The 13,900-nt window shown below is 44.3% G+C and overlaps 1 protein-coding gene across 1 annotated transcript; it reads right to left on the bottom strand.

The window, feature by feature from the left end:
* Positions 1–7,731: 7,731 nt before the first annotated feature.
* LOC105841523 (uncharacterized) lies at positions 7,732–12,887 on the bottom strand. Its single transcript, XM_021347495.3, has 5 exons — positions 12,672–12,887; positions 11,337–11,497; positions 10,331–10,502; positions 9,734–9,829; positions 7,732–7,875 (listed from the first exon to the last, which is right to left on the bottom strand). Exons 1-5 carry the CDS (start codon positions 12,717–12,719, stop codon positions 7,735–7,737), a joined length of 618 nt encoding a protein of 205 aa, XP_021203170.1. The 5' UTR covers positions 12,720–12,887; the 3' UTR covers positions 7,732–7,734.
* Between the last annotated feature and the right edge of the window lie 1,013 nt (positions 12,888–13,900).

Here is a 13,900-nt window from a genome sequence, read left to right as displayed (position 1 = left end):
AAGAACAAAAGTTTGACAATAAATAGTATGCATGCGTGTGTGCGTCAAATACATGGTATGTAGTCTGTGTAATGTTTTTATTTATTGATTTAATGTATCTTTTATGCATTATTTAAAAAAATATTAGCATTGTGCACTTCTTCTCTATATTCTCTATAAGTGTGGAAAATTTCATACTCCTCCGTTCGCGCAATTTTCGTAAAAAGGGATACAAAGTTTTTGCTTCACGTATTAATATATAGATAACGGAAAGTCGCTTTCTCTGTCCCTATATCCTTATGTATGCTTAAATCTTTAAAACTACGCAACGGATTTTGATGTGTTTTTTTTTTTATAGATAGAGTGATTGAAGAGGAAGGTTTATATGCATAATAACATCCATTAAATAGTGGAGAAATCAATAATAAATTACAGTTTCGGAAGCGAAGCGAGGACGGGTCGCTAGTACTTTTTATATAATGATTACTGGTTTAATCCGACTAATTACTTGGTAACAACTCTTGAGCACTTACATTCCAGATCATAAGTCCCAATGACAACGATAATAATAGGAAAACATAAATTGAGTTAACAATAATTAGGAGTACAAACTAATCAAATTAAGAAGAGACAATAATTTGAATGTTGATAAATTCGCTCTGATGGAATATATTTTTTTCTATTGCTTAGATGAGTGGACGAGCTCACAGTTCATCTGGTGTTAAGTGGTTACTGGAGCCCATAGACATCTACAAATGCGCCACTCACCTTGAGATATACGATCTAAGGTCTCAAGTATAGTTACAACGGCTACCCCACCCTTCAAACCGAAACGCATTACTGCTTCACGGCAGAAATAGGCAGGGTGGTGGTACCTACCCGCGCGGACTGACAAGAGGTCCTACCACCAGTAAGGTAAATGTAAAACGTAAAATATATCTCAAGAAAAATAGATGACGGTCTTATTCTCGAGTTATTGGATCTTTATATGCCCGTTATATGTATATAAGACTGTTAAAAGCCCTATTATTTTTTTATAAAGTAACTATTTTTTAGCTTTTAGTCCGCGTAAGCAGTAACGTTCCCAAGATAAAACTGTAGTCAAATTCGGGTAACGGATTATGCTCGATTTAGTGAGAAACGTGCAAATTTGTTTTTGATAATACTACATTTATAATATTAAGGGAGGAGAGGATACTTAAATTTGAACCTTGAACACCGCGGCGGTAGATAATCCATCATATCCCACGTCGCAGTGAAAGGGAGAATTCCTTGCAAAACAGGCTTACATCGCAATACTAATAACATTTACTGGTCGCAGAATATGCCAATATCTTGACTGTTTCTTGACATGGTGGGCGTATGGTGGGTAATCGTGTAAAAAGATTGGCAAGAACGAAACGATGACAAGGTGGGTGGGGCATTTACGTTGTAGATGTCTATGGGCTCCAGTAACCACTTAACACCAGGTGGGCTGTGAGCTCTTCCACCCATCTAAGCAATAAAAAAAAAAATAAAAAAAGTTCCGAGACGTCTTCACTCTTCCTAAGTCAGGCAACGAATGTATTTCGATTCCACTCGAGCGATGACACCTCGATTCTACCAAAGCACACCATAGATAATACACATAAATTAGTTATAGATAAACAATTCAAGCACTCAACAAAAACGTTCACGGGCGTCGGCCACTAGATGGCTTCGTTTCGATTAGTTTCTCATTGCTCCTGTAAATGGCAGTAACATCAATTGCCTATCCTATATTTTATTTTTAATTAAGAATTTTATAAATTTTCAGAAACCATAAATTGAAAAAATTTAATCAATTTGTCTATAACAAATAAAAACTTGTATGATTGATTTTTTTTTTTATTTTCTGTGTTTACTTGTACAATAATTAAATGCCTTAACTTTAAAAACATATAAGTTTAGGGGCATCCACTACAAGATGTCGCTAGTTTCCAAACAAAAAAAATATTTGTCTTAAAGTATTGCAGTTGGGGGGCTCTGAAGCACACTACCCGAAGTGAGCCCATGTTTCACGAGTAGTTGCGGCTCACATTCACTAGGTGGCACGTTTTCGCTTCGTTTGTCGTATCCGGATGCGACATTCTTTTGTCCCAGGGGAACTCGTTACCGGCCATTCCGATAGAGGCACCCGTCACGTGCGGACGTGCTCATCGACCACTCGATCGCCCGGCTTTTGTTAGCCCGGCCATTGTTCGCGCGGCCTGTGTTCGTGGTACATCTGCCGACCAAGTGTTTTTCCTGGAAGTTTTTATTTGTTTTGTTTCCTTTTGTTATTTCTGTGTTCGTGGTACATCTGCCGACAAACTGTTTTCCTGGAAGTGTTTAATTGTTTTGTTTCTTTTTGTTATTTCCGTTTTGTTGTGTTTTTTCTTTGTCCTGTAGTAATCGTGCCGCATCGCCACCTGTGTTCAATAGAACCGCTCAGGTCCGAGAAGTTGGGGCCTCGCTGTATTTGCGGAATTTCTCCGGCTTCGCTACCCAAAGCTCACTTCCGAGTTTCAGGCCTTCAAGGCCGATCACACCGCGAGCCCTCTCGTGGACTCCGCCGAGCTCGCTGCTCCTGCGTCGCTTGTACCTGCGTGCAAAGCTTCTGCATCGAGCACCGAAGCCTCCGTCGTGCCTGCCGTTCCCGCGTCGCCTATACTGGCGAGTAAAACTGCTGCGTCGTCCGCCGTGGTTACCGTTCCAGCAGCGCGATCATCCGCGGCCTCCGTCGCGCCCTCCAAAACACCTACTCGTAGGTCGCCTGCACCCGCCTCCTCGTGCTCCGACTCTGACTCGGACATGGAGGTCGACCTCGCCCCCGCCTCATCGACGGATGGATTCACCCTGGTACAGAAGGGTAAGAAGCGTGCCGCGGAGTCTCGAGCTCCCGCGGCCGCTAAAATTAGCAAAGCCGCGAACGCGTCGCGCCCCCGCCCTCAGACTCCCGTTGCGCCTCCAGCCCGTGCCACTCCGTCGCCGCGTCCGGTGGCACAAAATAAAACCCAGACCCCTCCCCCGGTAATCCTTCAGGAGAAGGCAGCTTGAAGGAAGCAGAAGGCAGCCTTAACCTCGCGAACGGCATTCAAATTAAGGTTCGAACACCCGACGACCATAGGGCCCTCTCTTCTTACCTCCGTAAGGAGCGTATAAGTTTCCACACGTATACGCTCCAGGAGGAGCGCGAACTCCGTGCCGTCATACGTGGCATCCCTAAAGAGTTGGATGCCGAGCTAGTCAAAGCCGACCTTCTCGAACAAGGCCTACCGGTTAACTCCGTACACCGCATGCACACAGGCCGCGGAAGGGAGCCATATAATATGGTTCTCGTCGCCCTCCAGCCTACCCCCGAGGGTAAGCAAATATTCAACATCCGAACGGTCTGTAGCCTTTCCGGAATCGCAGTCGAAACCCCACACAAGAAAGGCACACCTAGCCAGTGCCATAACTGCCAATTATACGGGCATTCTTCCCGTAACTGTCACGCGCGCCCCCGATGCGTCAAGTGCTTAGGCGATCACGCCACGGCCCTATGCACTCGCGATCAAAAAACCGCGACGGAACCGCCTAGCTGCGTCCTGTGTCGAACACAGGGTCACCCCGCAAATTACCGCGGATGCCCCCGAGCCCCGAAAATAAATCGCCGCGTCGCCCGCCAAAACCGCCTCCGAGCTTCCGGCCCAGACATCAAAGCCTCGGTACCCTCTGCGTCGCAGGCTAAGCCAGCGTTCGTTCCGGCGGCGGTGCCCAGTGTCTCGGCCTGGGCGAAACCGCTGCCGTACACGAACACGGCTACAACTCCCTCCTCCGCGACTCGTCCCTCTCCCGCGACTTGCCCTCCGACCGCGTCCGAAAATCTCGCCTTAGCGATCGACTTCTTTCAGTCGATCAACTTTGAGCGCGTTAACGCTTTGGGCGACGCCATTCGCGCTGCCTCCACTGCTCAACACTTTATCGCCGTTGTGCAGGAATACGCCGACGTATACGCGTCATTAAATACGTACGTCCTCTCCTCACTCCGCCGATAATCAATGGCGTATATAAGTAGAATAAAGCCCCTATCCGTAACGATAGGATTTTTTAACGCTTACGGTCTCGCAAATCAACGTGATCAGGTTTCTGACTTTTTGCGTGACCATCAAATTGATATATTTTTAGTGCAGGAGACCCTACTTAAGCCCGCGCGCCGTGACCCTAAAATCGCGAACTATAACATGGTCAGGAACGACAGGCTCTCTGCTCGTGGTGGTGGCACCGTCATTTATTATATAAGAGCCCTGCATTGCGTCCCGCTCGATCCTCCTGCGCTCGCTAATATCGAAGAATCAGTGTGCCGAATCTCACTGACGGGACACGCGCCGATCGTTATCTCGTCCGTTTATCTTCCACCGGATAAGATCGTTCTAAGCAGTGATATCGAGGCGCTGCTCGGCATGGGAAGCTCTGTCATTCTGGCGGGCGACCTAAATTGTAAACACATAAGGTGGAACTCACACACCACAACCCCGAATGGCAGGCGGCTTGACGCGTTAGTTGATGATCTCGCCTTCGATATCGTCGCTAACCCCGACTCACTACCCGCTAAATATCGCGCATGGCCCGGATATACTCGATATAGCGTTATTAAAAAACGTAACTCTGCGCTTACACTCGATCGAAGTAGTTTCAGAGTTAGATTCAGACCACCGTCCCGTCGTTATGAAGCTCGGTTGCGCTCCCGATTCCGTTCCCGTCACGAGGACTGTGGTGGATTGGCACACGCTGGGCGTCAGCCTGGCTGAATCTGATCCACCATCGCTCCCGTTTAGCCCGGACTCTACCCCGTCTCCTCAGGATACCGCTGAAGCCATAGACATCTTAACGTCACACATCACCTCGACATTAGATAGGTCATCGAAACAAGTTGTAGCGGAGGACTTCCTTCACCGCTTCAAATTGTCCGACGATATTAGGGAGCTCCTAAGAGCTAAGAACGCCTCAATACGCGCCTACGACAGGCAGAAAATCGTACTCGAATGCGTGCCCTACAACGCGACGTAAAGTCTCGCATCGCCGAAGTCCGAGATGCCAGATGGTCTGATTTCTTAGAAGGACTCGCGCCCTCCCAAAGGTCTTACTACCGCTTAGCTCGTACTCTCAAATCGGATACGGTAGTAACTATGCCCCCCCTCGTAGGCCCCTCAGGCCGACTCGCGGCGTTCGATGATGACGAAAAAGCAGAGCTGCTGGCCGATACATTGCAAACCTAGTGTACGCCCAGCACTCAATCCGTGGACCCTGTTCATGTAGAATTAGTAGACAGTGAGGTAGAACGCAGAGCCTCCTTGCCACCCTCGGATGCGTTACCACCCGTCACCCCGATGGAAGTTAAAGACTTGATCAAAGACCTACGTCCTCGCAAGGCTCCCGGTTCCGACGGTATATCCAACCGCGTTATTAAACTTCTACCCGTCCAACTCATCGTGATGTTGGCATCTATTTTCAATGCCGCTATGGCGAACTGTATCTTTTCCGCGGTGTGGAAAGAAGCGGACGTTATCGGCATACATGAACCCGGTAAACCAAAAAATCATCCGACGAGCTACCGCCCGATCAGCCTCCTCATGTCTCTAGGCAAACTGTATGAGCGTCTGCTCTACAAACGCCTCAGAGACTTCGTCTCATCCAAGGGCATTCTCATCGATGAACAATTCGGATTCCGTACAAATCACTCATGCGTTCAACAGGTGCACCGCCTCACGGAGCACATTCTTGTGGGGCTTAATCGACCAAAACCGTTATACACGGGAGCTCTCTTCTTCGACGTCGCAAAAGCGTTCGACAAAGTCTGGCACAACGGTTTGATTTTCAAACTATTCAACATGGGTGTGCCGGATAGTCTCGTGCTCATCATACGGGACTTCTTGTCGAACCGCTCTTTTCGATATCGAGTCGAGGGAACCCGCTCCTCCCCACGACCTCTCACAGCTGGAGTCCCGCAAGGCCTCTCACCCCTCCTATTTAGCTTATTCGTTAACGATATTCCCCGGTCGCCGCCGACCCATTTAGCCTTATTCGCCGACGACACGACTGTTTACTATTCCAGTAGAAACAAGTCCCTAATCGCGAAGAAGCTTCAGAGCGAAGCCCTAGCCCTAGAACAGTGGTTCCGAAAATGGCGCATAGACATCAACCCAGCGAAAAGTACTGCGGTGCTATTTCAGAGGGGAAGCTCCACACGGATTTCCTCCCGTATTAGGAGGAGGAATCTCACACCCCCGATTACTCTCTTTAGTCAATCCATACCCTGGGTCAGGAAGGTCAAGTACCTGGGCGTTACCCTGGATGCATCGATGACATTCCGCCCGCATATAAAATCAGTCCGTGACCGTGCCGCGTTTATTCTCGGTAGACTCTACCCCATGATCTGTAAGCGGAGTAAAATGTCCCTTCGGAACAAGGTGACACTTTACAAAACTTGCATAAGGCCCGTCATGACTTACGCGAGTGTGGTGTTCGCTCACGCGGCCCGCACACACATACACACCCTTCAATCTCTACAATCCCGCTTTTGCAGGTTAGCCGTCGCAGCTCCGTGGTTCGTGAGGAACGTTGACCTACACGACGACCTGGGCCTCGAATCTATACAGAAATACATGAAGTCAGCGTCGGAACGGTACTTCGATAAGGCTATGCGTCATGATAATCGCCTTATCGTAGCCGCCGCTGACTACTCCCCGAATCCTGATCATGCAGGAGCCAATCACCGTCGACGCCCTAGACACGTCCTTACGGATCCATCAGATCCAATAACCTTTGCACTAGACGCCTTCAGCTCTAGGAGCAGGCTTAGGGACCTCGGTAACCGTACTCGTGGAACTCGACAAAGAGTTCGCCGTGCAACCTAACCCATGAATCAGCTCGCTGAGTTTCTCGCCGGATCTTCTCAGCGGGTCGCGATTCCGATCCGGTAGTAGATTCATTCGCGAAGCAGCTACTCTTGAGTTGTTAGGTCTCCTTCGGAGGCGCTCGGGTAGCTGTTAGCAAATCCCACCCCTCCTGGCTGAGCCTTTGCTCGCCCACCTGTCCTGGTGAAACTGGAAAGGCCTCCGGGCCACCAGTAATCCTTCAATCATAAAACAAAAAAAACAAAAAAACTCGTTACCGGAATAAAAAGTATTCTGTGTTTTAAAACCAGAAACGGTCTTTCTATGGGCCAATTTTCAATTCCAAATCAGTATTTACAACGGCTTCAAGGGCTATTGAGCAACAAACGTCTTCACAAACTTTCACATCTATAATATAAATCTACAGTGGTTTTTACGGATGTTCCGTTATAACTACTGAACCATGCACCCGATTTACTTGAAACTTGGTAACCCTGTAGTCCATTAATGGATAGGCTAATATTTATATGAGCGTTGGGCTTCCTAATAATAATGACAAAAAATAATAATATTAATTTTAAATGCCCAGCGAAGCGGGCGAGTACGGCTAGTTTATAATATTAGTAGAAAAACACTTAACAGGTCTTCTTATAACGATGGTTTACTAACTGCCCTTAACTAACGGGCATGCGCAAATACAGTCTTTGGTATTACTGTCGCGAAATTCTCATGCGGTTCGATTTGCAACTTGCACGGCCAATGAAAGTGCTATTTCTATCTCGAAGAAAGTGGTGCCACGTCCTTATGGGCTCCTAATATTATGAGCAGTAATATGTTTACAAAAGAATTTTTTTAAGAAATAAAAGAAAATGAGAAATGATTACCCAAGATTTTTTATTAGTTCTTTCAAATATTTAACGTCCTTCCGATCGTATAGCTCCTCGTCATCCGTTTCTAGACGAGGATGAGACGTACGAGTGACGGGAGGAGATCCCGGCAGATCAGAGATGAAGGAACGGATCTACGAATAAAAATGGTAAGTTTATTGGATTTGGCTGTGTGGATTTTAAGTCGCATATTTTTTTTATTGTCCTTGTAGGCAGGCGAGCGCACGGCCCACCTAATGGTGAGTGGTTACCGTCGCGCATGGACTTCAGCAATGCCAGGCGCAGAGCCAAGCCGCTGCCTACCGCATAAAAGCATAGCATAGCGCTTAAAAGTAAGGCATATAGCCGCCTCATCTCTTTCCACAGTCATCGCACAATATAACAAGGAGTACACCTTGAAACCGACCAGCGGGTACTGGTCCTCCCTGCCTGCCTAATTTAGACGCGAAGAATTCTGCTTTCCAATTTCTAGGGTAGGACATATGTTCAATATAATTGAATATGCAATTTCGAAAAGGGCACATCTCTGAAAATGTAAAATGTTCAGGAAATGAAAAAAAAAACTTATTATTTTCTAAAGCAGTGTAAAATTTAAAATATTAACTTTTGAGTTAAATTTTAGTGTTAATTAGAAATTGAAAATTACTGGAATTATTATAAAATGGGTGTAGGTAAGCCTCAAAACTACATGTATAATATGAAAAAACGTATTTGACAAAATATGCGACATGTGCCCTTTTTGAAATTGCATATTCAATTGAAAATTCGACTTCAGGCTTCAAAGTTAGCGGTAGCATTCGCGTTGTGACGTCTATGAGCCTCACTAACCAATCAACATTATGTATTATTATTATTACGCTGTACATGCCTGTAACTGGCTTACATACCAGTACTTAATTATATACATGTTAATTTTAAGCTTGAATGTTTTGTGTGTATTGCTGTTGGTGTGTCTAAATAAATAAATAAATAAACACAAGAAGCTTGTGCATCCGATTATGCATCGAAAAACATTTATTGATGGATACAAAAACTTTGTTTTTTTTTTATATCGCTGCCACTATAACGTTGGATGGGTATATCCATTTTGGAATTCCGTATAGCCATAGAGTTGTGTTTATTTTTGTTATATGTATGTATGTATGTTAGTCTCGCTAAAACTCTAGAACGGCAGGACCGATTTGGCTAATTTTTGTCTTGAATTATTCGTGGAAATCCAGAGAAGGTTTAAAAGGTAGATAAATATGAAAATGCTCGGAATTAAATAAAAATAACGATTTTGTTTTTCCTTTGATGTGTCCCCCGTCGGACGGATTCCTTTTGTTTGTTTTAAGTTTATTTTATACAAAAGTTTAGGTCTTTTGTTTATCGATTGAAGCACTACGAAGTCTGCCGGGTCAGCTAGTAAATAAATAAATACGGGGATGCGCTCGTCTCCTGTTCTCGTAGAAACACACCAGAAAATGCTAGTATTGAGAAAAATAAAGAACATCGATTTTCAAACTACCGGCTTTGAGTCCAAAAAATATTATACGTAAAAAATCGGTTGTCTGTAAAGTCGGTTTACTGACGATAGTTGAACGTGACGACGTCATAAGAAAATACTGATGGAATGGTTTCATTTTTCAATTATCGCAATTATCGTTGCTATAATCAATTGAAACCACATTCACTTTTCACTGAACTTCATACTTGACGAAAACATGTACGCCTCAGAGCGAGGTAACGCCGCATGCGTCATGTGTTTTATCGTGCGTGCAGCCGGCTCCGTCGAATTATAAGACGTTGTCACGTCAAAAAATAACTTACAGTAAAATATTGAATTACAATGACTTAGTAAGTACCTTATGCTCGACTGGCTTAAGATTTTGGAGTAGCTTCAGTGCGATCCTCTTTTCAGTGGGATGTGATATTTCCGTCGAATTATAAGACGTTGTCACGTCAAAAAATAACTTACAGTAAAATATTGAATTACAATGACTTAGTAAGTACCTTATGCTCGACTGGCTTAAGATTTTGGAGTAGCTTCAGTGCGATCCTCTTTTCAGTGGGATGTGATATTTGATAGATGCGCAATCCTCTGTGAAACTGTAATAGTTAATCGTACTCAATTAACAAACACCGTTTGGGTATGAACAGCAATAAATACCCTATCTTATACGTGAGCTATGAAGATACTTAAACCTTGAGATATTAGGTCGAAGATTATACAGTTATGACAGCCGTCTGACAGACAAACTGACGAATAAAAATCAAACACGCAAAATTATAATTTGCGTAATTACTGGTGGTAGGACCTCTCGTGAGTTCGCACGGGTAGGTACCACTACTCTGCCTATTTCTGCCGTGAAGCAGTAATGCGTTTCGGTTTGAAGGGTGGAGCAGGAGTCGTAACTATACTGAGACCTTAGAACTTATATCTCAAGGTGAGTGGCGCATTTACGTTGTGGATGTCTATGGGCTCCAGTAACCACTTAATACCAGGTGGGCTGTGAGCTCGTCCACCCATCTAAGCAATACCATGGTACCGTTGGACCCTATCAAACGATGCGACTATAACCGTGTTCACAAAGCCATCAGCCGGCTTACCCTTTCAAGAAGACACCAGGTGTCTCGGTATCTATGCAAGAACACAATCGGTATCAATACAGTCGCGTAGATCGCAGCCTCCCGGTCCAGCTTGTCGTCGCCTTCGGCCATCGCGTATATCGTCCCGCGGAGCTTGTGAAGGAACTCAATGTTCGAATGATCCTTGTCAAAGCTGTATGCAGACAGTAATATGATATCGATTGCTACATATTCTTCAGAAGATAAAACTGCACTCAAGAGTCCAGTCAAAATCAAGTTCACGGTGACTTCAAACGTTTACAGAGACCTATTGACGTTATGACGTCGTCATACCTTTGAGACTATAAGAGTGAACTTAGACTTGTTTTTATAGAACAACATAAACGCCTTCGCGGTATATACCTATATAGGCTGAATAGTGAAACCCAACAGCGAAGATTAGAACTACAACTGCATGTAGAGATTAACACTGAATAGTATATTAAAATGTAATATTAGCAATTGAAAACTGAGATCTTAGAACTTATATCTCGAGGTGGGTGGCGCATTTACGTTGTAGACGTCTATGGGCTCCAGTAACCACTTAACACCAGGTGGGCTGTGAGCTCGTCCATCCATCTAAGCAATAAAAAAAAACAATTGAAAGTGATATGTATTTAGGCATCTTCATCTTCTAAACAATAATCCGAAAATACATACTGAGCTCTCCTGATTTCAATTGATTTTTCAAGCAAAATCCATTTTGCACAAATCCACATGCAAAATTAACACAAACCATCTCTGCTTCTCTCTCGATAATAAACTATACAGAAAAACTTACTGTTTGATTTAAGGCCTTTCTTTTTGTTTTTTTTTTTGTTGCTTATGTGGGTGCGCGAGCTGACAGCCCACCTGGTGTTAAGTGGTTACTGAAGCCCATAGACATCTACAACGTAAATGCGCTGGTGGTATCTAGCCGTGCGGACTCACAAGAGGTCCTGCCACCAGTAAAATAAGAACGAAATTCGTAAATTCTACTGTAACTAACTATGGTAGGATAGCATAAAAGCGCTTTACGAAGTCCTTGCTTGAGGGGTGGACGTTTGAACAGGCGGCGCTCAACAGATCCTGTTGCTTAGCGTTCCTGAAGACCCAGCGGTCCTCGGGGAATTCCGTCTCGAAAACATCGTCCGCGCACGCCGAAGGACACTAGAAATAATAACGAAAGTTTTAAATTGAAACAGCATCGGCCATCGTTAAAACAAAAAACAAAAGCCGATACAAGATAATTCCATTCGTTCTATATTCAACTCCCCAAAGAAGCAAACGGGGATCGGCGGTGTTATGAGGACTAATGACACCAATAGAACAACAATAGGTACAACAGAAAATTAAGTACAAATAGTCCCACTGAGTTTCTCGCCGGATCTTCTCAGTGGGTCGCGTTTCCGATCCGGTGGTAGATTCTGCGAAGCCCGACTTTTGCTAGAGTTCGTGTTAGCAACATCGTTAGGTTTGAACCCCGTGAGCTCACCTACTAGTTAAGGTTACGCTGATGTGGTCTCTCTAGACCATCAGCTTAGGTAGGAAAAAAAAACAAATAGAAAAAAAAACGACCTTTAAAAACCTCATTGTGTCCAAACTTTGTCGGTGTAGCTTCATTTGTTTCTCTACCTAATCATTTGGTGCCTAAGTATTCCAACTTCGCGCGGACCGGTATGTGAGCTCACGGGCTCAACCTGAGACAATTGCTAACAACAGCAATACTTCGATGAATCTACTACCGGATCGCAATCGTGACCCGTTGACAAGATCCGGCGAGAAACTCAGCGAGCTGACGCTTAGGCCCCTTCTGCTCTTTCCCGAGTTCGACGAGTACTGTTACCGAGATCCCAAAGTCTGCTTCTAGTGTTAGAGCTGAAGACGTCTAATGCAGGAGCTATTGGATCTGATGGATCCGTAAGGAGTTGTATAGGGCGTCGATGGTGAATGGCTCCTGCGTGATCAGTGTGCTTAGTGTGAGTTTCTCGTTAGCGTAAAAGTTAACCCAATTTTGTATGCAGTTGGAACAGCGCCCCTAGCGGCAAACGTACGCAAACGATCCCATTCCATATAAATATGAGCTAACTTTTACCCTATCGAGAACGTTAAAAAACTCGCACTAAGCACACTGGATTCAGAGAGTAGTCAGCGGTGGCAGCGATAAGACGATTATCATGACGCCTAGCACTAGCTTAAACTCTGGCAACACGAACAACGTAGCTAAATAAAGCCTTTTTTAATACATGATAACACGTAGCTTCTAGATCCCTTTCAGTATTACCAGCGAGCAGTAAAGCTACTTTTATTTATAATAAAATCAATAATAACATGCGTGAAATACCATCAAACAAATCCATAATACGTAAACATGATAAACTTTCAAAGCCATAACACAAATAATTTGTTCATCTTCACTAGTTTAATTTCGAATGCCTCGTGTTTAATATAATCAATGAAGTAGCCAACAATACGAAATATAAACAGACGGTAATATCTCCATGCTACTTAATCCAAATATCTAAACTGACAGCAAAGAAAAACTTCAACGTAGATACATTATTTGACAGAGATATAACTGTCTAAAATGTTCTAGCACAAAAATATTGTCTTTAGTATTTCTTTAATAAAAAAAATACGTTTATTGCCTTTTGGATATAAACTCTAACGTAGTCACCGATATATAAAATACTAGCTATACCCGTCCGCTACGCTGGGCATTTAAATTTAAATTATTATTTCTCGCCCCCATAAAGATTCTCATCATTAACGCCCCCGCAACTGGTGTAGTCCAACACTCATATAAATATTAGCCTATCCATTAAGTACATGCATTTTCTACATGGATACCAAGTTTCAAGTCAATCGGATGCATAGTTCAGTAGTTATAACGGAACATCCGTAAAAACCATTGTAGATTTATATATTAGTATAGATATAGATGAATGAAAAAATAAAGGCAAAGGGAGGTTACTCGTCTCGTGCTCAGTGAAGTGTATATCGATTTTCAATACTCTAAATCGATTTAGATGAGCTCGCGGCCCATCTTGTGTTAAGTGATTAGCAGAGCTTGTAGACAGACAACGATTTTTTTTTCCTACCTATGCTGATAGCCTTGAGAGGCTATATCAGCGTTACCCTAGCGTGTAGGTGAGCTCTCGGACTCAAACCAGGTGTTGCTAACACTGGCCCTAACAAGAGCCGTGCTTCGCAGAATCTACCACCGGATCGAAAACGCGACCCACTGAGAAGATCCGGTGAGAAACTCAGTGGGCTTATGGGTTAGTTTACTCACCGAATCTTTCATCAGGAGCGACGGGTACGACCAGAACAGTGACCGATATTTGAGGTACCTAAAAGCACTGTAAGTGGATCGGGAGGAGGACACTACGATGTGAACTGCCTGCTTTGAGACATCAACTGTAACGATTCTCACCTTCAAAAACGATACGCGACTTTGTGGCAGACATAAGCAGGACCCACACGACTACCTACCTCGATGAAGACTAGATTTACCCCTAACCCGATGACGGCTCTTCACTTCAAATGCTTCAATAAATTTAATGACAATAA

Source organism: Bombyx mori, chromosome 14, assembly GCF_030269925.1.
Source record: "Bombyx mori chromosome 14, ASM3026992v2".
NCBI lineage: Eukaryota > Metazoa > Arthropoda > Insecta > Lepidoptera > Bombycidae > Bombyx > Bombyx mori.
The sequence above is the reverse complement of the archived record's forward strand: the minus strand, read 5'-3'. Positions and strand labels throughout refer to the sequence as shown.